This window comes from Cupressus sempervirens, chromosome 9, assembly GCF_028749045.1.
Source record: "Cupressus sempervirens isolate cs-2001-9-10 chromosome 9, ASM2874904v1, whole genome shotgun sequence".
In the NCBI taxonomy this organism is placed as follows: Eukaryota; Viridiplantae; Streptophyta; class Pinopsida; order Cupressales; family Cupressaceae; genus Cupressus; species Cupressus sempervirens.
The window spans coordinates 413,192,067-413,220,024 of record NC_143126.1 but is presented as its reverse complement, the minus strand read 5'-3'; the positions used below and the strand labels follow the sequence as shown (position 1 = coordinate 413,220,024).

The window sequence follows — 27,958 nt, the reverse complement described above, 5'->3', positions numbered from 1 at the left end:
CAATAAAAAAGCCAAACAAGGTAGGAGATAGCGGGTACCCTTGTTTGACCCCTATGTCACTGCCAAAACATTCCGACATGCCCACTTTGGTTCTGATTTTCGCTTTAACTTGTTTGTAAAATTTATAAATAGCAGCTCTATACTCTGTTAGGACTTCCAATTTTTCCATCCTATTCCACAACTTATCCCTAGGGACGGTGTCGAAAGCTTTCTTAAAGTCAACAAAGCAACAAAAAGCCTCTTCCCCCTGTTTATCCCATGCTTTTTCGATGAGGAACCTTAGGGTAATGCAGTGATCAATGGTGGAATGTTTTGGTCTAAAACCTGCCTGTCCCATAGCTCTTTTCCCTTCTTTTTCTGCCCATCCGCTAATTCTTCACTCTACCATACTACCGTAGAGTTTTCTTAATAGGGGGCTTACCATGATGGTACGGTAGTTGGAAGGGTTGTTGACATTCCCGCTTTAATGGAGAGGAATGATAACACTGGTGGTCCATTCTGTGGGAAAGCAGCCTTGCGTGACCATATTAAAAATGTTCCTGATGTGTGGAGTCAACAAATTTGTCCCCCACTCTAGAAATTCAGTCTGCAGCCTATCTATATCCTGAGTTTTTCCACTCACTAATCTCCTTATCCCTAGAGTAATGTCTTCGTCAGAAAATAGTTCCATCTGAATTGTTGGTTGTGGGGAGTAAAGCTTCGTCCTCCAGTCTCTCATAAAGAGATTTTGTATACTCTAACCATTGAGAATCCGTGATTTTATTTTAAACTTGTTTCCTAGCTTCTTGTAACTTCCTCCAAAAATCTTTTTTGGATTTGATCAGCTGTTTGTATTCTCTTGTGATTGTTTTGTTTTGTTTTCTCCCTTTGAATTTTCTTTTGGCGGCCTTGCATTCTTCGTCATACCATGGGTTAGCCGGAAAATTTTCATTTTGCAGCCTTGTATTCTTTGTGATACCATGGGTTAGCTGTAAAGGTGTTTGAGATGCTTTTCTTTGTCTTTGTTCTCTTACAACCCTCTAGAGCTTCCTGAATTAATGGGATTAGCGAGTTGCTGGTGATATGACTTTTCTTATCATTGTTTTCCTTGGTATTTGCGATGTTATGATGCATTTGGATCTGCTGTTCAAGAGCGGTGCAAAATATCTTTTTATTTTCATTGTTTATAAGAATCTTGCCCTCTTTGTTGCCTTTTGTGCTTTCATCTAGGACCTTATCACTTTTCAATCTTTTGATCTTCATGTTGTATTTAATACAAAGAGGCATATGGTTTGAATTTAGCTCTATAGGATACTGTTTAATTCTGAAATCAACTACTTTGGTGATGATTGATTGTGTACATATGATATAGTCTACCACACTTTGCCCGTTATGATGGAGCCTAAATTTCCAATCTCCATTTTTTTTATCTTGAAGGTATGGCTGAATTCTCTATATTCCTGAACCCATTGTTCGAAGAAGAAGTAATAGAAGACAGGTCTGATTTGTCTATGTCCTTGAATCCTTTATTTGAGGAATATCTTCCATGCAGTCAAGTCCATCGGCATCATGAGGAAGATAATGGGTCTGATTTTGAAATTGATGAAACTCATGAAGTGTATTCAGAAGATGAGACTTCTTTCAATTCATCTTATGAGCAGGAGTTGCAGCAAACATGTGAAGATGATATTGAATCAGCCAAGCATAATGAGGAGAGTATGTTGGAGAACAGTTCTGTAAATTGTTCTAGTATCTTACTTGATCAAATTCTTGATAAAAAAGAAGTTCTTGAATGCAAGTTATCTTCGATTTTTTTTTGTGAAAATGGGTCAGATTGTATACATAAAGATCTTCCACATAGCAAAGATGATAGTGTACTTGATGACTTCTCGGAGGCTAAACATAAATCAGATCCTAAAGACTACATTGAAGAATGGAGCCAATAACGATCATCTGTGAGAACGGTGCATCTAATACAGATTCTACTAAGGAACAATATGATATCATGATTAGGATATCCAAAGTGTTACAGAATCAGGTGTTTGATAGAGGGAAGAACCTATGTTCATTTTTGGGGGGTCTGGGGCCACCCAATTTTACTTTGCATCAGGTTAAGCATGGATGATCTTTCTACTCCTCCAAAGATAGCTGGAATCTCATTATGCCTGCAAGGGGCATATGTCCCCAATAAGAGCCACTGATGGTGCCCAAATTTTCCAAATTTTGGCATCCATTTTTGAGAACAGTAAAAGGCAGCTTGATTTCAAAAAACTGAGAATACGTGGACTTGGATGAGATGGTGTATGGAAATTTTGAGACTATGCTCCTTGTACAGGTGCAGCATGAGAGAAAAGAATCCACCATTAAAATAAAAAAAAAGAGAATTGATGGAAATTATCCTCATAACTATTAAATTATTGATATCTAAATATACCAAAGGAGAAAACCTTCAGCAGTGCAAGATGATGCTGATGTCAGAGAAATTGAAGAAAAATTTATATGTAAGGCATGTTCAGAATTGTTTCAAATTACAGGCAGTGAAAAGGTTTCAAGGGTAACTTTTATTGTATTTCTTGCATCAATATTGTAACAATGGAAGACAAAGATTTCTCACCATACAAATAAAGGATGAAGGAAGAATTTGGAAACAGATTTGTATTGCACTAGACACAGAAATAAATAAGGAAATGTGATCAGAGTGAACAAATACAACGGGTGGATAATTCCAAAAATCAAAAGCACCCGCAAGGGGACAAAGTTGCAGTCACGAATGAAGATCAAGTAATAGTAATGATTGACCATCAACAAATATGGTCTCCCCAAAAGCCGTGTGAATTTCAGCTGTTATTCGTGCCCAGATTTAAACACATATGCCAATGCTATGAGAATCAACGTGCAGAAGATAGTATCATGGTGAGTTGGATACGATGGTAAAATCCTTTCTCAATGCACAAGGTAATCCTTTGGGAATTTGATTGTTGTTAAAGAAAAGGCTGTCTGAAGCAGAACCTACGATAGTAGATGGATATACAACATTGGGAAATAACGGCAAGTAGACGGGAATATTGTATGGCACGAATCGATAAATGGAAGGATCAATGAACATACGCGTCAAATATGGGTGCCATCAGGAGTATGATCAAAACACAAACTAATTAAGGATGTGATCAAGACGGGAGTCTCATGTAGCAAGAAAGTGGCATAGAAGAGATATGACACCCAGTATCCACTCGTTCTTTGGATTTCCCGATGACTTGAGAATTGTTACCAATTTAATATCTATGCAGAAAATATTATATTTGGAGATTGTCTTCTACTTATGGTAACGGCGTGAGAAGAAAAATATTCAGGAAATAATTCAAGAGTTAATCGATGACAATATCAAAACATTAGTCAAAGTATAATGTTTGGGAAATGGATGTATTTATCGATTACTTTAAGAAACATAATTAATATTAAAGGAAATGTGATCTACTTTTGAAGAGAGATGAAATTTAGTATTAAAAGGTCACATTCCTTTGGTATTTAAGATATAAAAGGTGTATCATTTGAAAATACAAAAGATATACTCTACATCTTTTATAACACATTCGAACATCCATTCAGATATTCATAGGAAATATTTATATTATTTTATAGAGGGATGAGAAGTATATTATGATTTTGTAATACAAATTCCATTATTTTATTTTAATAATAAAATAAAATGTGTTTTGTTTATTTTTAAAAGGCGTGGAGATTTAAATTGCAGGTGAATCGTCCTTTGTAATTTTTTTTTTGGGAATCTGTATACAATTTAAATGTTGGATAAGTGGACACGGTCATTTAGCATTTTGAATTTAATCATTACAGATATTGTGAAATATTAAATCATTTCCGTATTTGTATCCAGTTTGTCTCCCTGTCAGAGGACTTAAAATTCAATATGGACTAATTTAAGATTGCGTAATATTTGATTTGTCGCATCTTGATTATTTAATTGTTGGTAGTAAAGTGTGTAAAACATTATAAAGTTGTATGTGAAAATTCACTGAAGTTGACTCTATTGCCTGGATGAGCAAAGGCACCGATCTTTCTATTATTGAAATCAAAAAATCTATATATTCCTTCCTACAAATATCAAATCCATTATTTACAAATATTTACAATTGATTCAATTCAAACACTTAGCATTCAGTTTTCATTTTAATTGAGTTCGAGGACCTTGCCAGCTGGAGAACTCCAGAAGTTTAAATTCGCTATAAAAAAGCCTTGAACCAAACAATCAACATTTGAGGTGAAGGTTTACCCGCCTGAGTGTAGTGGAGCCTTAAGCGCAGGGGATTTGAATCAATTTGATTGATCATGTCAAAGTTGGCCAAAATCGATTAGATATCCCAGCATCGAGCAAGCAAGGCTCGTAGGTTTCTAATCAATGATTTTGATAACCAACACATTATACGTTTTACAAGTAAATTTGTTTGATTTAGGCCACATCTTCATACCATTACACACAACTAACCCGTGGAGGCTGCATAGCCCTAAGAATTCAGCCCCAAAGTGAGACACCACCTTTTACATCCTGAGAAGTCTGTTTGTTGATATTGTCATCATTTTCTTTTAGCCACAAGGGATTACTATCCTCTGTTAGATTGCTACCCGACTGAATAGCCTAGTTACTTGCTGTCCTAGCATTAAAATCTCCTAAAAGTATTGTGTTACCAGTTTGATTAAAGGAAAGAACATCTTTCTTTAGAGCTGCAAAAGGATCTCCATTGTCTAGACGCCGCTTTTTGTAAAATTTAGAGCTTTTTGGTGCGAAATAGCATGCAACTAGCCATGTGATCTCCTCATCATCCTCAATCTTCAACCATCGATATTCTTTATTTGGGTCCTCTTTCTCCAATTTTATGTTTTTGTTCTACATATCTTTTATCAAGATAGTAATCCCTCCATGTCTTTTACCTGTCTTTGTTTCTTCATTCCACAAGGAGACTTTATTGTACCCTTAGAAATCTGGAATCCTACACCCCTCATGTTCATGTGTTCCTATGAGACAAATAATGTCTTGCCCCTCAACTATGGGCCCCAACCCCGGTCCTCTTCTCCATGGATATCCTCTACAATTCCAACTCACCGTGCTTAGATACTCTCGTGGGGCCCTAAGTTCCTATTTCTGATTCGCTGATTTGTCGGCAAACTATGCTTTACCGTTTTTCATCCAAGCCCATTTGCTGGCAGCCCTTGCTGATTTTACTTTCTCCCACTCCTTCCTCCTTTCCTCTTGCTGGTTAATGGTTAAATCCTCGTCTAGGTATATTTGGGTGTCTTTGAGTAGCCCCATGTTCTTCAAGATTGTGCTCTTATCTTCTATTTTGCTGAAAGTAACTCTCACATGCCTATTTTTCCCCATTCCTATACTTCTCCCAATTATATTTTCTTGTTGGATTTTACCTATCCATTTTAGTTTGTCTCTATGAAAGTCGTGTGTCAAAATCTCATTTTCTCACATTCCCCATAGTCTTTTAAGCCCTTGATAATGATGTTCAAAACCTTTTTTTGTATTTCCTTCTCCTCTCTGATTTGTTTTTGAATGACTTCCTTTTGTTCCATGGACGGTTCATTGACCACTTGTGCCCATGATTTGGCTTCTTTTATTTGCTCTTTTAGCGCATTTTCTCTTAGTACCATGCCTGCTAATGTTGCTTGAACTTCCTCTATCTTTGTTGTGGCATTTGATTTATTTATTTTTTCCAAGTTATTTTCTATTGTCACTTTATCCTCGTTCAAAGTTTGTTTGATAGTGATTATTTCTTGTTGCCCTCTCTTGATGTCGTCTTGTAGATTCAAGACCTATTTTCCCAAACATTTGTTCTCTTTCTAGTTCCTAGCTGGTTATTGTCATCTATATGTACATGCTATAATGATCTATCATCCAATAAATTGATCATGTATGGCTATATCCATGCACCATCATGCTTTAGAATTATATTAGGAGATGGCATCTTTATGATCCATGATTGTGCCACAGTTGATCCATGGATAATAAGTAAATCATGGTTATAATGGTTACTCATAATTATCAAGATGATTATTAATTAAAATGTCAATGTCGATCTTCCATCTGCACTTGGCTACTCTATTCATTACAAACGATTAATTCTTAATCGTATTGTCATTACATATCAAGGCAATTCATCACAGTCGATCTACTATTATGTCCCCATTTTTGAGTTGTGGTAGATTATTCAGTGTATTATGGGTCCTTGTAGGCTGATACTAGTGTTTAGAGGACCTTGATGTGGATTTATTAGGCTATCTAGTGGCCTATGGTGGATTTTGGCTACACTGTGAGGGAATTACTATTTATAGTAAGTCAACAGTTGGTTCTGATGAGCTCAGATGAGTTAGAGGAGTTGAGTAATGCTCTCACTTCTCATTTCTAACTTCTGATTTGGGCTCCAAGAATCTTGGAGCGAGCATCTATTCTTAGTAAGTCACCCCATCAAGTTCATTCATTGTCTTTCCTCATCAGGATCATTCATGTCTTGTCTGATTTTGATTCTAATGCTTTTTTAACCATTTTTTCAAGACAAGTGAATTATAATTATAATTTAACTAAATCGATCTCTAAATATTTCCGACAATATTTGAAAATCAAATTATTCACAATCTAATACACAACAATAATAATTGCTTCCATACTATATCCGGATATTGGTAACTTCCAATTGATGGTAAGGACAACCTTTCATTGCTTACTTATTCTGCATAAAGCATACACAAGCTTTTTACATACTTTCTCATCCTCCAAATTTGTATACTTTCTCATCCTCTAGATCCCTATACTTGGAAATTGAATGATAACTTGACATCAATAACAATTTCTCATCAAATCTCCAATATTATTTTTCAAATGGAGGCCCTAATTTTCAAAATTAGGGCTCCATCAAGGAGAACCTTCAATATTGTAGTTTTCTTGAAAACAACCATTGAATAGCAAAAAAGACATTTATTCACATATTTGTAACAAATATAAAAACGAGGACTTCTAGGTTAATATAGTTGATCCAATGTTACCCGAAGTATTTGGGAGGGCGAATATTTGGGAGGGCAACAGCAGGAGGCAAGGGGACGAGTTTTTTGGACACCAATTTTTCCTTGCCAAATTTGGGTGGCAAAGAGGGCACCTATATAAAATAAAGGAAAATTTAAAGAAAATAAAAAATTATATATATATATATTACATTACTATGAAAATATGGATAAAGAATGCAATTTGAACATCATAGAACCTTAACATACAGCATTTCATTGTTTCAACAATAAAGACTCAAATAATTCAATAATCAATACGCATTAATGATTCAGAATTCATTGTCAATATAAAAGAAATATGTAAAAAGTAAAATACATAGTGCTCAAAGGCTAAAGTGCTGCCAAATAGTATCATGCTAAATATAAAAATCAAAATACAAGAAAACAAAGAACATTGCTGCTAATATTCTACATCTGCCAACATTGCACAAAGAGCATTTTAAAACATTTTTTTATTACTTCGATTGTTTTTAGAAATTAGAGTGCTTGTATAACAAAAATTTAAAAAGTGCATTTTAGAACAGTTTTATTTAAAAAATTGTTTGTCATTGCTATTTTTAGCCAAGAACGATTATCTGTCTTGAGGAAGGTCAAGCAGTGTGTAAGCTGTCCCAAATCATCCTTGAGACATACAACAATGCCAGAAAAAAATTGCAACATCCTCGAGTTTCTAGAACATCCCTTGTGATTTTTTGAAAAAAGGGGATGGTGTGGGAACATCCCTTGGTCATCTCTATATCCAAGAAATCTTCTTGTATGAGGATGGGGGATTTTAGGTCAAGGATACATACCTAGGTAGCACTCAGTCAAACTCATTAGGACTAACTGTTAAATTTTTGCAAATTAAAAATCAAGGGATCTTACCCATCGGAAGGAGCACTTATACATTGAAAAAGCACAAGGTAATGAGTAAATATTTAGTTAAATTACTAAGTGAAAAGGGACCTACACACCAACAAATATCCCTTACATAAATGTATCAAATGAAAGATTTTAATAACATCCATAAGGCTAGAAACCGAATCCTAGAATCTAGAAACTAGCAATCAACGTTAATGTAAACAGTTAATGGGAAGCTTGTTCTATATTAGCAATCGTCCAAGTCAATGAGAGATATTGAGCCCACCAAAACCATTAGTCAAAAATATGTCAATAACGACAACTAGCAAAACCAACCAAATCTCTCATGAAAAAACAAACAAGAGATTTTGATTCTTGTTACCCATATTATCAAATCAACGACATTCCCTTCATTTGTGTTAAGGCTCTCCATCAAGTAAAGGTGCTCATCCTTCAGCTTAGAAATCCCTTAGGGCATTTAGGTGAATTGCAACCATCATATTGCACAATATATTTTCGTGGCTCGGTAACAGTTGCAAATAGATGATTCAATTGCTAAGCAATTTTATTCTCAATTTCTTGACGTAAAAATCAAGGCTCCATCAATTGGATGGGGAAGTCTTTCCTTGGAAACAAGTTCATGTAGCAAGGAATTTGAGCTTAAAAGTAGCAAATTGGATAAGGCATTCTTCTAAACATTTTGGAAACAATACCAAGAGCAATAAATTTAAATATTTACCCTAAATAGTGACACATGCAACAAAGAAAAAAATTAGGAGAAATTACATAGAGTAAAACTGAAAAATCACAAACAAATAGTTATAGTTTAGAATTTTAGGATGAAAGAAAAATCGGTCAATTTTAAAATTTAGTCATTTCAGGATCAGATTTTTCTGATAAAATAACAAACGAATTACAAGATTTATAAAGACCCCGTCCAACATGGATCCAATTCAAAGCCGCAATCGCCTAGCGTCCATCCCATGATTGAACTCAAGCAGACCCAAGGGATGTTCAAGTAAAAAATAATTCATATTATTAATACATTTATATAAACAAAAGGTGCCAATGTACAATTTCGCCATTTAATGAAAAAAATGTGAAAACGGTTTGTGCCATTAAGGTTTCAATGGCTTCAAAGTGCTCAACTTGGGAATGTTCTAATGGTGTTGCCACTAAGCCCCCACTAAATGCCATCCTCAAATCTTGGCCATTGGATTCCTAATTTGAGTACCAAAGATGCTGAGGAAGTGATCTTTGTACACTCCAAATTGCATCTCTTTTCACATAAGAAAATTGATTACAATGAGGGAGTGACAAGGATTTGGTATCTAACTCTTGGGGGTGCTAACACAAACATCATTGTTGCGCAACTTGGTAAAAGCCCATTAGATGAGGTAGGTTCAACATATAGTATGGCTAGTGGAAGTAACATTGTAACTCATTGTGGTCCAGATCAAATTAAACCAGATGTTGACTTTGATGCTCTTGATAAAACCAACATGAAGCTTACATGGCAGTAATATTGGTTGTGATTTTATTATGCATTGACATTTGAAAAAACAATGAATTATGAATTCGTGAGTACTTCCTTTTATGCAAATTATGAGGTATTAAGTTGTTTTGCTTGTTTGCTAATAATGGCATGGTGCAATGGTTAAATCATGATGTTGTTGTTCATTCCAGCAATGTTCAAACTCCTATTGAGTTCTTATTGTTGTGTGTCTATACTGGTAACAAGCTCCCCATCTATGGCCTCACTAGTTCATAGATGCAACACACAAACACATATACATGGGTATGTATGTATGAAATTTACTATGAGTATCAATATTCTTATTATATACATAATTACAAATTTTATAACTCATACTCGAGCTAAATGTTGTACTGAAAAGTAGTATGTTTCATGTTGAGGATACAACTGAGTACAACCTAGATGGTTTTTAAGTGATTATTCCACAAAGATATAGAACTGCCTAAAGCTATTAATAAAACTGTTCAGAAAACTAGTTAATAAATCAAAGTTGATTGAGGAGTAAACTGAGTTTCTCAAAACGAGAAGACAATTTCAAAAAAATTTGAAAATCATATTTGAAAAAGCCAAAATCGAATTTTATAACTAGATTTTAATAAAACAAATAGTATCAATAAAATATTATCTGAAAAAGCCAATGAGATTGTTTTCTTACATAATCATAACCAAGTACTACTTTATATAAAAATATTAAGTATTATGTGATCAAGAAAACTAATATGCCAACAAACAAACTTCCATTAAGTCGACAAAATTCCAATTGATTAAGAAATTTGTGATACAAATCAAATCTATTGGACAAAATAATTCCAATTGTGTAATAGCCACTAATGCTACAAAAGACAGAAACTATTGGAGAGGGTGAGAAAGACAATCACCAAGATTCAATATAGCCAAAAATTGAACCTTGTTGAAACTTCCATTGCCCGTCTCCAATTTGATTCCAAATATCTAGATGCTATAATATCAAAATTATATACGACAACCTTGGGTTCTAATCCAAGCTCTCAAGACTACTCTTGTAATTCATACAATTAGTGAAAAAGGAATCATTTTAGTGGTCTTTTGCAAAATATTAGGTTTCTGTCTAGTAATCATCTAAGATGGACCAATTTGATTCTGTGTAGTGCTACTTTATAAATTTATAAAATAAATACTGTTTTTTCTTCTTGTTGTGGCTTGAGATCAAAGTCTTTCCAACATGGCAGGTTGTCTTAAAGAGCAACTTAGTTCAGAAATTAGGTATATTACAGGTCACCACTAAGTTAACTGGCATAATCCATCATCTTGAAGGAGAACAACACATTAAAATGTGCCTCTTGATCCATATATATAATTTATCACCTTAGTTATTCATACTCTCCTATATTATCCCAAGTTTCAGGGATAGGGATGAGGGGATGCATTTTGGGGATGGGGACAAAAGATAACCATTTTTTTTCTTGCTGAAACTTTCATTATCTAGTCTCCAATTTGATTCCAAATATCTAGATGCCGTGATATCATAATTATATATGATAACCTTGGGTTCTAATTCAAGTTCTCAAAATGACTCTTGTATTTCATACTACAGTGACAAAAAAGTATCACTTTAACGATCATTTGCAAAGATATTAGATTTCTGATCAATATTCATCTAAGATGGATCAATTCTCAATCTGTGTAATATTATTCTCTTCTTGTGATTTGAGATCAAAGCCTTTCCAACATGGAAGGGCATGTTAAAGAGCTACTAAATTGAGAAACTAGGTATTACAGGTCATCACTAAGTTAACTAGCATAAAACATCCTCTTGTAGGGGAACACTCCATTTAAGTGTGCATCTTGATCCATATATAAAAAAATTTACATTTTTATATGATAGCATTGATAAAGCAATCATCATATACACCATAGAACCTTAACAGCTAACACATGATATGAAACAACCATAGCATAGAGTAAAATGTGAACGTTACTATAATTTTCAAGGTCCCTTACTTTTAGCATTGTAAAAGTATCATCAACCCTCTAGTTATGTTTCATGTCTTCTCCAAATCCCACTTGTGGATTTGTTTTGTAAATTATATGTTCTTCCATAATCTTGTTCAGCCTCACGAATGTCATTGTCTGTACCAAGGAGTATACAACTAGGATACTGTGTGAAATCTCTTTATATCAAATGAATTGATAAATCAGTTTGGAATACTAACACCATATCACTAAAGCTGCACTCAGTAAATAATTTTATTGCCTCCAAAGAAGATGCTAATGATGTATACCATCCAATTCTCAAATACCAATTTGTAGGCTCTCCCATTACCATATTCAACAAGGTGATCATCATGCTAATTGTTTCCTTAAAGTCATTTTGAAGTGATATATTGTGAAATTGTTTTGACCACTTTGGCTCTAATAACCATTTCCTTTCTAACTCTTTTTGGCCTCTTTCAGATGGCAATAACAAATTTTGGGAAACATGACAAAACCCTAGGATTTCATCCACATATCTGCACCAAAATATGAACCCTACGCAGATGGAAAAGAAAGTCCAAAAGAACAAACTCTAGTGCCCAAATTTGGCCAAAAACCCTTAATAACAACTGCAAATATCTGTAAAGTAATAGGTAAAAAACCTGGACCCTCATCACTCTTGTAGTTTTATTAAAAAAAGCTTATAATTGTGTAAGCCACAGCATACAACTAGCCATCCTTGGGATGCTTGGGGGACATCTTCAGGACTACAGAGGGCATTTTTTAATCCTTCCCACATCCCCAGGATAATTCCAAGTAAAGACGATTGCATTTTGGCCGGGAACACATCGCCAGGTAACATAGATACTCACTCATCTACCACATGCATTAGAATTATTTATTATGTTGGCAAATGATAATACCCTTTCCTTTATGAGCTAAGATATATGTAAGTCCTAAATATCATGAGACAGATGAAGGTTTCTTTAGGAAAGCAAATAGTATTCAAGTTGAACTAATAATATTCCTCATATATCAAACAATAAAAAGAACGTTGCCCAATCTATTAAAATTTATATTTTACAATCCAGACAAATAGCCTTCAGCTTTAGTCAGCCAAAAGTACATAAATCACTGGTCAAGAAACAACTAATAAAAAATAGACACAATAAAATACACTTACCAGCATTTTAATTGCCTCGTAGCTGGACTTCAACAATCTTTCCAAGGATTTGTTCAGAAGCTCTATATTAGAAACTGCATTAAGAACAATTGCAATAGCAATAGTTACATCGTCTTCTTCTTCTAGAGGTAGATGCATCTTTTCTAGACCCTGGGTGATGCAAACACATTATAAGAATACTATTGTGACACAGAATTAGAATTTTAGTGTGTAAGAAAAGAATAATGTTAGCAAAAAGAAAATAATAGAGAAGGAAATTCAGTTGACTCAGTTGTACCATACACATTGATCAATGCTTGACTAGAAGAAATGTTTAAAAAACACTTGCAGTATCTATGTCTACCTTGAGTTAAGCTAGGAAAGGTTCAAAGTCAACAAACAGAAAATAATTTATTTTGTTAATGACATAGCAATACAACTTGATATGAGAATACATTGCTTTCCATTTTATCATAACCATCAAATTTAAAAGCTATATATGATTCTTTGGGATAATTCAAGAATCATTTAATCTTCAAATAATCCTGGCATTAAATTTCACTGACATACCAAACGAAAATGTTGAGCTTAACTACAGTTACAACAGTATGTGACCGTTAACCCTAACAAGATTGTCAAGATGGGCTCAGATTATATGATCCATCAAATCTCTGATTCAAGCAATCATAACTTTTCATAATGCAACTCTGTAAACAAAGACATGCAAATTAATTTTAACCTCAACAACTTCTTACACTTGGTCATATACATTTTCAACAATGGGTTTCTGTCACTAATTCTCAAACACCTAGAACTTTAGCAGATAGGAAATGCTAAATGTTTTCAGAGGAAAAACTGATATTATAGCCATTGTGATAAAGTTCTTGAGTTCATAACTAATTATTTCACAATAACGGCAATGCTATTATTTTGTTCCAACATCTTACCATTATGCTATGACTGAAAATAGTGTAAACAACCATTAGCCATTAATATAAAAAAGCAAAAATAGAATTAGAAGCATTTCACATTGATAGACACTTTTAAAATGGATCTTGAATACCATATTTACTCATTCACACACAGTATATGGCAAAATTTGGAGTCTTTCTAGATATTTTCCTTTTCTTTCCTTTTTTCTTTGTAAGTGGACATTTATTTCACTATGATTTTCCATTAGAATAAAATGTCAATATTCATTCATTACCTCTCCAATCCATATTAGAACCTCCAAATTCAATGGTTCAGCCATAATTCTAGATGCATCTTCACAAATCCTACGCAAAGCAGTAGCACATGCACTTCTTGTGACAGGCTGAGAAAGCCCTGAAGACAAAAATAATCTGAAACAACAAAATGAATTAATCAAAATTCAGATAGACATCCCAATATACAACATGGTGCTTGGGCTTAAAAATGTTTAATCTGATATGGGCCTACATAAAGAACAAAGAACAATGATCAAATCCAGCATCTATGACATTAAAAATGTCAGTTACTTCAGGTGTAGATCCTTACAATAAAGGAACGATAGCATGATCAATGGAGCAAACACATTTTGAGTACGACCCCAGAGTATCAGCAACAGATTTTTGCACCTGGTTGGATAAAGGAAATTTATAATTTCTTAGAAGCGATGAAATATTATAAAGCAATATGTAAATGTTACCCCTGCATACCAGACAATGAAGTGTTAGAGATATAAAACACAATACATACAAGGATGACTTGAATCAGGCGATTAAAATTCAAATACCTGAAACAAAAGCTCAATTTTTTTGCAAAATCAAGGATTACATGAAAGCTATTCGGAACTACTTAAGGACTCTTTCTGCTTTTACATTGTCAATGTAAAAACTATTACTGAACTTACCAAAAACATAAATCCTGTTGGTCCAACAGCAGAATTGTTGGACAGAACAATGACCAATTGCATTAAGATGGAAATATCAAAAGTTGGTGATGTTTGCAAAACCATCTCAGCCACCTGAAATGGAACACACAAATAAAGAAAGCCATAGGAAGGCTTAGATATTGCTTGCAGTACGCAGTAAGACAAAATAAGATAGATGTAAAATATTACCCAGTGAAAATGCTGATTACAATTGTAAGTTACTCTATAATAGAAGCATCTGAATCCATGCAAATCACATTACCAACTAGAGTAATGACATTCTTGAAGGTACAAAAAATCAATTGTAGATGCAAAAATCAAAAGGCTGTGCATTTCACAACACTATTTATTAGAGACATCAAAAGAATGTTACAAATAAATGAAATCCAGCAACTGTTAATTGTACCCAATCTTCTTGAGTTTTCAGCAACCAAAACTGGAAAGTCAGACAGTTGATGAGAAAAACTAAAAACTTTACCAGTAAATTTCAATTTCTACATTTCAAATTACCGCTTAAACATAGAGGAAGTCCTAGCACCCATAAATATCTCAAAAACCATCAAGATCAGTCAGATTGCAGAAACTTATTTCCCTTTCAGAGGTACATAAAAAATCATCACATAATTCAAAGACGGCAATTAATAATCAACTTCATTTCAGTCCTCTATCAAATCAAACATCCCAAACCTTTTTGTGACAAGTCATACAGTATCTTAAGTTCTTATGCTGGGTCCAAAATTAACAGCTTTATCACTCTCAATTTCTAAACATGTATTACTCTACTAGGTATTTCAAAGTTTTCAATATCAATTGTCTCCTTATTTAATGACAATTTTCGAATATTTAGAATGTTATAATGAAAAATCAAAAAAACACTATTAGGAGAGATCGTTAATACCCCACCTAACATGCCTAAAAGATTAATTGTGCCTATCAGAAAAACAAGAGCAACAATATGATTTAATAAGCTTATTGATAATCATAAATTGTCAGATTATACAACTTAAAGTCCATTAAGCTAAAATTCTGAAATGCAGAGAGAGAAAATAATTTATGCCCAGCAACTTACTAATCCTCAAAAAAGTACATTTGTGAAATATCCAAGTAATACAAAACTCTCCTAAGCTAGCAAATTTTTGCATATGACCTCAATTTATGACCACTTGAAAACCATCACTGTTATCTGAGACTCTCCTCGTGGTTCATACAAAAAACTCACCAGGTAACGCCTACATCTTTGCCCATCCAGGGATCAATTCATCTAGTAATATATTAATCATTTCAATATAATAGAATGTTTAATAACTTTCTTGTCACTCCCTAACATAATTCCAAACAAGAAAGTTACATGTAGGCTCTGTGCATGAAATGACTGTAGAATTCTTCTGTTCTCTAGATCAAGCATTCCAACTTATGTTATCAAAAAGTAGGGGGAGCTCTTTTATGCACATGGAAAGATTTTGGGTGCTAAAACTTAATGGAAAGACCATGCAAGCCTCCAAAATTAATTTCCAGGTAGTTTCTTATAAGGATAATAATATAATATCCATAAACATGATCAGGGTAGTTACATGGCACATCCAATGTGAAAAATTATTGATTCCACCATCAAAGATTCAAAACAAAGAAATTGAGGCACTTCTCACTTTTTAAATGGTAAAATTTCCATAAAAAGAGATATACAAATGGATAAGATTATGAAAAGGTCTAATATACAATCCACACAATCTATCAATAGGATTAAGAATTAAGAAATAGAGAGATGAAACCAGGTCACTGGGGCTTGGAAACACAACATGCAATAATGCACAGGAATAGTAAAAGAGCTCCATGAGATGAAAACAAAACTAGTTGTCAAAATATTTAAAAACGCTACTGCACTGCGAACCTAAAATGGATAAGCACCATTCAATTTGGATAAATTACCATGTGATTTCACAAATGAGGAAGTTTTTTGTATTACTTGGGTCGGGATCAACCCTAGATCTAATCTAAGTTCATGTCCAGAAATAAAGAAGACTAACAAAAAACTTCCTCATTTAAGAATGTTAGGGTTGAAGAGCTTCGTTGGAAAATGCTGATATATAGTGTATTTCCCTAGCAATACATTTTGCACCCTGCTGGTAGCTGGCAGCCCTAGCTCGTAAGCTACTTCTCCAATCCTTTTGAAGAATTTGAAAGCACCATAGAACCGGGGCTTATGCTTCTTTGACCCGCTCTTCTTGAGGGTAGACTTTTTGTATGGCTGAAGCCTCAAGTAAACCATGCCACACACCTCAAAATTATGCTTTGTACATGCTGATCAGCATACAACTTTTGTTGAAGCTGTGCCTATAAGTTGTTCAACCATTACATAACTTCAGAACTCTCTTGTAGCAAATCTCTCACCATAGGCACTCTACTATCTCCAACAGAAAATAAATCAAGTTAGGTACTTCATACCCATAAATTGCAATAAAGGGTGACATCATGATAGACAAATGATATGTAGAAATTTAGCAATACTATCGAAGGTGCAACCACTTGACCTAAGATCTCTGCTGTCCTAAATTATAATTATAACTCTATCAGCCCATCCGTAGTCGATAGTAGCTAGTGCTACGAGTGAGCTTTGTCCCACTCATTTTGAAAATTGTCTACCAATAGAGACATGGAAACTTATTGTCCATGTCACTGACTATGCTCCTAGGCGTTCCGTGATGTCTAAAATTGCCTCAACCAAATTGACTAACTGTGCTGTGTATGTAAACATTGTCAACGTATCCACTACAACATAAATATAGTCCTTATCATATATACCTTAGGTTGCCTGGTGATGAAGTCCATGTAGATACATTCACATTGCTGATTAGAAAGGATAGGGGCTGAAGCAAACCAGTTTGAAAAGTGTGTGCATTTTTGTTCTATTGGCAAGTGGGGCACTTTTTGACACAAGTCTTCTTCTTCTCTAGCCAAGCTCTAGCTAAAGTCTTTCTTGACCCATCATAATAAGGAATGGTTAGTTTCCCAACCATTTTCTGTGAATAATGATTATATGCTCTTCCACCAACAAAAGGCCTGCCCATCATTCTGACATCCATGTAATCTTTAACAGATATAGCATCCTGAAAAATCCAGGCCTCCACCCACTGAATCCTGCATTAAATGATTTTGCAAATCAGCCATTTGGGGTTCATTGTCAACCTGTGGTTGGACTATTGGTGACTAAAGGGACATGAGAGGTGTAGAATTAACTATTCTTGCCCGCTGATTTGCATTTCTATTGTTCACTCACTTATCCCCTTGACCATTGTTACTATTATTACCTCGCTAGTGTCCATTATTACTTCCATTGTTTGCACCATCAGTATTGGTCTTCTTGTTGTTACTATTGACCCAAAATTTAACAAGTCGTCATCTCAATCAAGTATACAAGGTGTTGATTTGTTTCTTGTGCACATTGATCCATAGCCCACTATCCTATATTAATAGTACACGACATAATCATAGTATGTTCTCCTTCTATGTCTCTGTAATCCATATTTTCCTGTTTGCAAGCTAGGATTAGACATGTTTTTGCAAGTGTTATAGTGGTGTGTGAAAGGTTGATGCTCAAACCCTGAAATGCCCCTATTTTATCATTCTGAACACTTTAGAATGTCAGGATACGCTACTCTTGTACCACTATAATATGCACTCCTTTTTTTTTGTGGGGGGCGGAGGGGTTGAAAATAATTTAGAGAATTAAATTGAAATGCAGAAATGGTTTGCACAGAGACAAAGTAAAATCTTCTTTGCAGTAGATAAAGATGCAGATATAGGTCTCACAAATTTTTCACAAAATCTTATGATATTTCTTGTAAAATAATCTCATAATAAATTCCAAGTGTGATTCTTGCATGAAATCACCATCAAATCATCCACGTTAGATCTTTCACTAATGAAGAGAATGTCCTCTACAAGGGTTCTCATCCTCACAAAGGATTAACAAGTTCAATCCAGCCACATTTATTCCCAATATATCAATCCAAACATAATACAAAAAGAGCTCCAAATGCCTTTATAAAGGCCTCTCCAACTCCTGTGCCGAACTTAGGGACTAGAACTTTCAATTTTAATTAAATATTTCCTTAGGTCCCCCAACTTAAGCACATCAAAAGAGAATTTTATTTAATATTTTTAAGTCACCTCATGTCCCCTTGAGAGTCCACTAAACAATATATTAAATTAAATAATGATAAAGTGAAATCTTTAATTTAATTTTATTATCTTAACGTTACTTAAATTAAATGCATTGCGCCCCTTTGACTGCAAAGGTATCAACATCAAATGTATCCACCAACATTGCTAAATAGAAATACTACCAACCAAGTTACTGTCCAACATGCCACTAAAAGAAGTAATATAGACAAATTGCTTGAATCAACTCCAAAAAAGGTCATTATGCAAATGTCAACTGATTGAGTTCAATACAACAGCTGCCATTGCCAAATAAATTGTATCTATGGACACCGTGAATCCCCTAACCCTAACTCAATAGCCTATAACAACTTATTGAATGGGTTAATATTCTCTAAACTGAGAGTACTTATGTAGGCGTCACTACAAAATGTTTCTAACACCACCAAAAGTAACAATTAAAATAAATCTTCATTAGCAACTTTTAATAACTCGGAGTCAAACATGAAAGATATATAAACAACCACCCTTAGACCCTATGTGTAGAAATACAAAATTGTAAGCTTACAAAGTGATTTGTTGCCTAAGATAAGATAAATATATTAATGTCCAACAAGAGACCACAAATAGAGTCAAAGGGACTGCCAGTACACAACAAGAGAAGCCAACCAACAGTTGGAACACTAAACGGTGGTCGGGAAAAGCAAAAACAACAACCAAAAAAGAGAAAACCCAAGGCGTAGCCACCCATAACAGCCTAAACATGCCCCATCGTGGAGAAGAAACCCATAAACAAGGGATACAACCCAAAACGAGAAGAAACCCTATGACATGACTAAATATTGGTGGAACTGGAGAGTAGCTGCCATGGCTAACTATAATGAGGCCGCACAGATCTGGTATGTTGCTCAGGGGTACAAAGACAAACTGGTTGCTTGATACCCTGAATCAAGGGGGCCACTGGAAAGGAGGAGCTAATGAGCTGGTCAATGACCTACCTCGATGGAGAAAAGATCTAAGTGGCATGGTCACAGAGTCTTATGGTCTCCTAAAGGTAAAGGGCTAGGCACCTTTGATGTGGAAACTCACAGAAGAATGAAAGAAACTGACAATCCTTGAAAAGGCAATAAGACCTCCCTCTAATCTCATAGTAATGAGGGCACTAAAAAATGAAGTGGCTCTCCATCTCAAGCTCCACCATGTTACAAAGTTGGAAAATCCTATCATCTCTATCAATCTGGTGATCCGTCTAGATACAACGCTGGTAAGAACCAACTCTAAAATACCCTAGGGAAATGCGTAACCCATGCGACCAATGTTGAGCGAGGTAAGAAGGTTGCACAATCATCACATCATGTAGGTCAAGGAATTGCTCAACGCAAAGGTCATCGTAGACCGTGAACCCCTTGGAGGGTTGAGCCAAATCATAAGGATATACTTCATTTAAATGTCCATCCTAACATGCCCATTCAACTCCTAACGAGAAGATAGGAGGTGAGCGGAGCTATTCAAGGAGTAAGGAAAGGGGGAAGATATTCCATCTCGATCCCCACATACTTCAATAAAGCAAAAGCTTGAGAAAAAGGAAAGGGGGAGGATAGTCCATCTCGATCCCCACACACTTCAATAAAGCAGATGTCTAAGAAAACCAAAACTGGGCTCCACCAGTGCAGTTGACACCTGCATCAGCTTCATAGGAGCGATAGGCCAACTAAGTACCTATAACGCTCCTCAACTAAATCAACAAAGCATCGAAGGCAATGAAGCAACCACACCAGGCTAATAATAGCACAAAGGCTAAAAGGGTGTGCACCAAACTCAGCCAAAACAATACTGTGTGGAGTACCTTGGTGGTACCTAATGATACGTCTTAGAAGAAGGATCTAGACCCTTTCCACCGATGCCCAGTTAGACTCCAAAAGAGAGGGGCCCTAGACAATTGAACCATAAAGCATCATTTTTCTAACTACGATACCCAAGAGGGCCAACATGGGCATGGTGTCCTAAAAATTATGTTGACAACACTCTCTCTCGAGCAAGACGAGAGAGCCATACGCCTTGTTAATGTGCGGTTGCATGTCAAGCCTCAAACTAAAATACCGCCAAGAGGACACCTCAACTTTCATACCCTGAAAAAAGAAATGGAGACGAGAGGTCTTCAAGCAATTGAAGACCATTGCTCAAGTATTTCCTAGGTTAAACAGCCAACTATTGCGAGTCAAAAAAGGATGTCTGGCCATCGAGCAATCGACAAAGGCCCTTGGGGGAGGAGGCCAAAAGAACCACATCATCTGCGAAGGAGAAAAATGGAGATCAAAGTATGATGCAAAGCGCACCCATCACCCCAGAGCGTGTGCTCACTAAGGAAAGCCTCCATCTCATGAATATAAGTGCCAAACAAGATGGGAGAGAGGGGGAACCACTGTTTCACCCCAATAGTACTCTGAATGGGATCAAAAAAAGCCCTAGTGAGTTCTGAATTTGCAAACCACGCTCTCATACAGCCTCATGATGGTCATCAACAAAGTCCTTGAAATACCCATATCACTGAGCCTCTAAAACAAGGCAGCCCTAGGAACAAAGTCAAACATTTACGAAAAGTCCACAAAGAAGCAGTAGACTTTTGGGACGGGATGCCTAGCCTCTTCAATGATAGACCAAAGAGTCAAGATGATAGACCAAAGAGTCAAGATGTGGTCCATAGTCTAAAGTCTATACTAAAACCAGCATGCCCCCTCACTCTAAGATGGAGTTGGTCTATCCCTGGGAATGATAATAGGCAGTGCTATGGCATATAGCTTTGCGAATATGTGTCCAACCATAATGGTCATGTAGTTATTGGGTTCTGAGATCAGCCTTGTGGATAGGGTGGATGGTATGTTGCGACCAAAAAGAAGGGAACCCAATGCACACCACCCTATTAAAGAGCATACAAAGGGGCATAGAAAAGTTCAAAACAAAAGTACACAACTAGAAGAATTCTACCTGGAACTCTTCCTTATCCACAACAGTGTTGTTTTTAATGAATCAAATGGCCTCACTAATGACGGAGACAAAAAAGAGAGGACACTGGAGTGGGGGCTAAGGAGATTGGGAGGCTGGCTGGGAATGTCGTTATCGGTGGAGGCATGCGCAACTAAGAAGCCTAGATCAAGCGTAGAAGGGGTGGAGGGATGTTAAAAGAAAAGAACACCCTAGAAGAACTTAGCAAACTGCAAAAGCATGCTGCAAGACCATGAACATCCACTTATTATGGTGGAGGAGGCAGCAGTAGGAAGTCTTATGTGAGGAAAGTTCAGGCGCACATGAGGTAGAGACAGTAAGAACTAAGCAATGCAGGGATTTGCAATCCTCATAGTACCACTAGTTCATGGAGGAAGAGTTATAATGCTTGGGGTTGTGGGAAAATGAGAACAAGTAGTGTGGAAAGGAGAGGAGTGCGAACACCTAGAGCCCAAAGACAAGGCAATCAAACAAGGAGGAAGTGCACACAACGGCGAGGGAGGGGTTAAGGGGGTCGGAGTGAAGGATCCATCTAAGGTGAAGGGTGAATAGATCCTACTTGCCACTGTGAAAGGAGAAGAGAGCGGGTGGAAGAAGTCTCCAGCCAGCAAGGAAGAATGGGTAGGGGGCGTGGGGGAAGGGGAAACCCTAAGAGTGAGGTTGAGCAAAGCGTGGTCGGCAAAAGGAATGTGGGAGATGGTGAACCAGATGACGGAGTAGAAGAAAAAAGCAGGGCAAAGAACATAGTCTACAAAACTTGCACCACCACAATGATGCCACACATGAAGAGGCCATTCACAACCACTAGGCCTGAAGACTTGCACATCTGAATGAGGTGACGACCACATATCATGAGGGTCCCTCTATCATCCTCAGAAAACCGCTACAAATCCAAGGAGGACGGATTTGACTCTAAGACACAAGTCGAGTCCATCACCTGGTCATGGAGGGGGATTTAACGATCTCTAGTTCATGCATTAAAGTCCCCCAATGTGATGATGTCAATGATAGCCGAAAAGCGCATGATGCACTCAAGCAAATCACCAAAAGGATTCCCACTTTGATTAATGTGTATAGTATAAGTCGAGGACGCATGTGCAAAGTATGAAACAACAATAGAGATGTCCCTAGTAGGGACAGCTGACAAGATAACCCAAATCTAAACGAATCTAGCAAAACTGTCAATAAACAACACGGTGGTCATTCAAACCAATCAATCTCTAACTAAGTAGGCAACCCCACCAAAATATCTGGCCTAATCCTTGCAAACTAAATACCACTGAAAGCCAAACACCCCAAGGAGAGGAAGAGTTGGCCTCTCGTACATCTTTGTAACCAAGACAATGTTAGTGGGACCTATACCATCACAAAGAAGACCCAACATAGACCAAAAAGTACCATTGTCATTCCAACAGTTGACAGGCAGGAAGCATTCCAAAGACTCCCTTGAGCCCAATTGTCGTAGACTGTCATTTGGCCTTTGCAGTCGGTCTTGATTCCCATCCCAAAGGAAAGAAATCCCAAATAACTGCCCTAAAATTCCTGATGATAGCCCATTTCCCATCCCACCTAGCCTCAATAACAAAGCCTTGATCATGTCTCAATTCTACCACTTGAGATTTTATGAGATCCTCATTAAGGTAAATCTTAGTGGGAAGAGAAAAAGGTTTCCTCTTCACCCTAAGAACTAGGACGCAATGGGCAAGGGAAAGGAAACCGAGGAAGAGTGTGCCATCTCAACCAAACCAAGCCCTATCGAGTGTGAGGTCTGTGATATCAAGTTGCTCCTTAAGGAGTATCCTATAAAAAGAGGCTTGAAGGGAGGATGAAGTCCCCTGAACCTTAATTGAAATCCCGAGCCTATCGAACATGTTCATTTGCCAACTTTCCCTAGGCCAGCTTTTCCACCCCTAAAAGAGGCGCTGGTTTTGTGTTGTCACAAAGAGGAGCCCACAATTTTTTTGCTCTGTTTCTATCTTGCAAAAACTCAATTGGTTTTACAATTCCATTCGTTTTTCATTTAAATTGTAGATTTTAGACTATTGCAATTGTTGCTATTTGCTTGGGTTTTTAAATAGCTTGAAGAGAGGAAGAGGGAGTCCCTAACCCTTAGGTTGAGCCCTCGAGCTTGTCGAACACATTCATTCGACAACTTTGCCTGGGCTAGCTCTACCAACCAAATAAAAGGAGTCGGTTAGGTGTTATCACAAATAGAAGCCCACAACGTCTGTTGTTTCTCTATTTCTATCTTGCGAGAACTCTGTTGGTTATACAATTCCGTTAGTTTTTCAATTAAAATATAGATTTCAAACAGTTGGATTTTGTTTCTATTTGCTTAGATTTTTACATATACAATTTTAGAGATCATAGACTCAAGCTTGGCTATGATCACCCGGACCAGTTGTACATTGGAGTCCCACCTGCTTACCCCTCTAAGTCAAGACCATAGAAAAAGAATCCAAACTATTCCTCAACATGTTGTTCTCATTCTCCAGCTTAGTGATATGGTCAGCAAGGCACCAGTAGGTTGCAAGTGTTGTTGGAGGTTGGGAAACTAGTTTGAAACCGGAACCACCATCAAGAAAACTAGTCATGAGGGCCACAAACCACAAGAACAAGCCAATCAACTTGCAAAACAAGACAATCGGGCCTGGAGACAGCCATGAGACATGCCCGCAAAGAAGAACACAACTTATTAGTGTTGTTCCAAAGAATTAGGAAACCCTAGTTGAGTGTATTGAGTGAGGTTGTTTGTGTCGCTATATCCAAAGGGTGTCACCAAAGCCACATAAATCATGGGCAAGGCTTTATTTATTCTATTTTTTACTCAAGTTTGGATGATATCAAAGCATTAAAGGATAATCTTATCTTATTCTTCCAAGTTGAACAATATCAAAGCACTTAAGAATTAGTTTATTTATTTTCTTATTTGGAGATACATCACTAGATGTTTGTGTAGAGTGCATAAGATAATTTGCAAATTGTCTTCAATTTCATGGTAACATTATTCATGCTCCTTCTATTGCCCTTTGTACTCAGGTAGCCTCATGGCCAATCAATGTTTCAAGTTTAGATCTCATTGGCAAGATTTCTCCTCCTTCCTCACAAGGACATACCTACATTTTGAGAGCCACTGATTATTTTACTAAGTGGATTAATGTTGTCTCTCTTTGTTCTACTTCAACTGATGTTATTTGTGATTTTATTCTTCAAAATATTATTTCCCGCTTTGGCATTCCTTCCACCATTATCTCTAATAATGGTGCTTCTTTTTAAAATAACAACAGAAATTTTTAGACAAATATCAAACTCATCAACGTTTTCCTACACCTTACTACCCTCAATCTAATAGGCAAGTTGAAGCTTCTAATAAGGTAATTGAGAAAATCCTACACAAAACCATTAATAAACATGAAAAAGATTAGCATACTCAGTTAACAAATGCTTTGTGGGCTTATAGGACTCGTGTTTGTACCGCTATGGGTACTTCTTATAATCTTGTTTATGGTATTGATGCTATTATGCATTTGTAATTAGAGATCTCTTCTCTCCAAGTATCCTTCCACTGGATTATTGTTAAGGACACTTTTAGGCATTTGTAATTAGAGATCTCTTCTCTCCAAGTATCCTTCCATGGGATTATTGTTAAGGACACTTTTAGGGAACAACTTTTACAATAATTAGAAATGCTAAATGAACAACAAATCAATGCGTTGGAACATATAATAGACTATCATAAATCTCTCCTAAAACATTGCAACAACAAGGTGCTTGAACATTTTTTTTCTGTTGGTGATCGTCTTCTCTACGAAAATCAGAGGAATGTGAACACTTTACCTAAGAAAAAGGGATATATTAATCCTAATTGGTTAGGCCCCTTTGTTGTTATTGAAGTATATGGTTCAGGCGCTTACAAGATTGCTGATATGGATCGCATCTTTGACATTTTTATGCTCAACGTTATTTCTTTCTTCATGTGCTAATGTTTCTCCTAATAGAACATTTTGTTGTGTTTTATTAGTATGTAACATTTTGTCATGTCCCCATTTTGGAGGCAATTTGATTTAATTAATTTACTTAATTAGGTTGTCCAAAATAATGATTATTTTATGAGGATGACTAATTAATTATTTTAATTAAATAAATAAATGGTATTAAGTTAATTATTTATAAAGTTATCAAATAAATAAATATTAAAAGGTAACTTTATATTTAATTAATTTAATAAAGTGACTTGAATTATAAAATATTTTATAAAGTCACTTAATAGATAAAATAAAATAATGTTCTCGAAGCTTCTGGAGAAAGTGGAGGAAAAAGAATAAATAGGCACCCCGGGCTTCATTCTAATCATCCAAATTTGTTGTTCTTGATGTTGATGTTTGTTGATGTGCATTGTGGAGCCTAGGGTTTCTGTAGTAGTCACAACTGGCCATTGAGAACGAAAACTCTCAATTGGTACGCAATTTTGAGGGTGTGAAATATCACTTGAATTATTGCAGCTGGGAGGAAGATACTTTAGTCTTCTATTTGTGCTACATTGAGAAAAAATATTTGAGTACAAAAAGCAAGCCGAAAGAGCAGTTCGAAAAAGCAGGCCGAAAAAGTAGTTCGAAAAAAAGTAGGCCGAAAAAGCAGTCCGAAAAAAGCAGGCCGAAAAAGTAGAACCGAAAAAGCAGGCCGAAAAAGTAAAACCGAAAAAGCAGGCCGAAAAAGCAGGTCCGAAAAAGCAGTCCAAAAAAAAAAGCAATCCGAAAAAGCAAATTCGAAAAAGCAAAGAAAATTATTACAGCCATCTACAATCAGGGGCAGCAGCTAGAGAGACACGACTTGGGCATTTGAGGAGGTTATTTTCTGTTCAGTGGTATTGCAATACATCTATTCTCTAAGGCGACTTCATATGCCAGGTCTTATGTGTATTTTCATAGTTGCCTTTCACTATAGAGTGCTGTTGTAATTGTCATTTCGTATCAGACCTATCATTCATTAATAGATACATCATTCATTTTTACATTCCTCACAATGGTATCAGCAATCCATGGCTTTAGTTGTATTTAATCATGCATGTGATTAGCGTACTGTTGTAGGGGAGTATTGAAGTTAGATATTTAGTGTTGCATTAGTTTTCAGTGGCAGCTGTAGGTGGATATTACTTTACCAGCAATCATCATATTTTGATATCTTTATAAATGCCAAGAGTCTTGGCTAACTTAGTATGAATATTGTATTGGATACTCATTCTCAATAAGGGAGATACAATTGCTGGTCATTAATAGTTGTCTTTGAGCGTTAATATATCATTTCTTATTAGCTAGTTAGCTTGCATACCAACTGTTTGTTAAAATACCAGTTGGCTGTAGGTGATCATTTTCATGATCAGAACTCATATATGCATTCACTATTGCCAAAATTAGTTGCATATTTATGTTAGGTCATTGTTTGGACAAATTTGGAGTCTTTTGTAATGTATTGGGGTTATTACAGTGGTATCAGAGCTATTGACCTGCCATCCTGTTGGGTAGATTGGACATTGAATCAGTTAGTTAATCATGTTTACTTCAAGTACCCAGAAGCAGTGGGACAAGGATATGAAGAAGCTTAAACAAAATTTGAAAAGGTTGGATGAAAGTCAGAAAAGGATGAATGAATTGATGGTTTCCATGTTTAAGAGGACTACGTCACAGAACAAAGAAAAAGAGGAACACGAGGTCTCTACAAGTGAGGTATCTAGAAACCTCTACAAGGAGTTTGCAGCAGTTGGTGACCAGCATATAGCCGAATCTAGGGAGGACAAAAATCAGACTAGCTTGGAGGAAGATGTTGGGCACACAATAATTCAGAAGGTAGTGGGAATGGATATTATGCAGATTGATAGTAACGGTCAACTTGATACTCAAGTTGAGACAATTGTATACAGGTCGTCAGAGGGTGATGTCACAGGTACTCGGGATGGTTTAGTTCCAACAGGTAGTGACTACAACGTAGTGGGTTCAGATGATGATTATGAGGATGTTGTTGTGCATGATGGTGAGATACCTGGCAGAGATGAGCAGACATTGAGCATTCATGACTTTGCTGAGAGAGAGTACTAGGCACAGTTAGATGCTTTGTCATATGAGGTTGAGACTGGTAGTGCTTCACAGGATTTGTCCAGCCAGCTCAAGGTGAGCGAAGATAGTATTGTGACTTCATTATCTCATCATGACAGAATGCGGGATATGATAGAGGATCACATCCGGATGATTCAGTTACAGGGTCGACATAAGGGAGTTCAGGCAAAGTCTTCTTGTGTTGACTTACAGGTGATTAGGGAAGGAATGGGAACGATGAAGTTGAGATATTTACATGTTCTATC

General features: G+C 36.2%; 1 protein-coding gene across 2 annotated transcripts in view; it reads right to left on the bottom strand.

Annotated features, from left to right (window-relative positions):
* The window catches only part of LOC149539057 (ARM repeat superfamily protein), a 373,217-nt gene that overhangs the window by 103,249 nt on the left and 242,010 nt on the right, over positions 1-27,958 (bottom strand). For both annotated transcript variants that reach the window (XM_089800403.1, XM_089800404.1), the window contains exons 13-16: positions 14,422-14,535; positions 14,067-14,146; positions 13,756-13,891; positions 12,570-12,719 (exon numbers count right to left, since the gene is read on the bottom strand). In XM_089800403.1, coding sequence (XP_089656529.1) covers positions 12,570-12,719; positions 13,756-13,891; positions 14,067-14,146; positions 14,422-14,535 — 480 coding nt within the window. The remainder of the gene's footprint in view (positions 1-12,569; positions 12,720-13,755; positions 13,892-14,066; positions 14,147-14,421; positions 14,536-27,958) is intronic.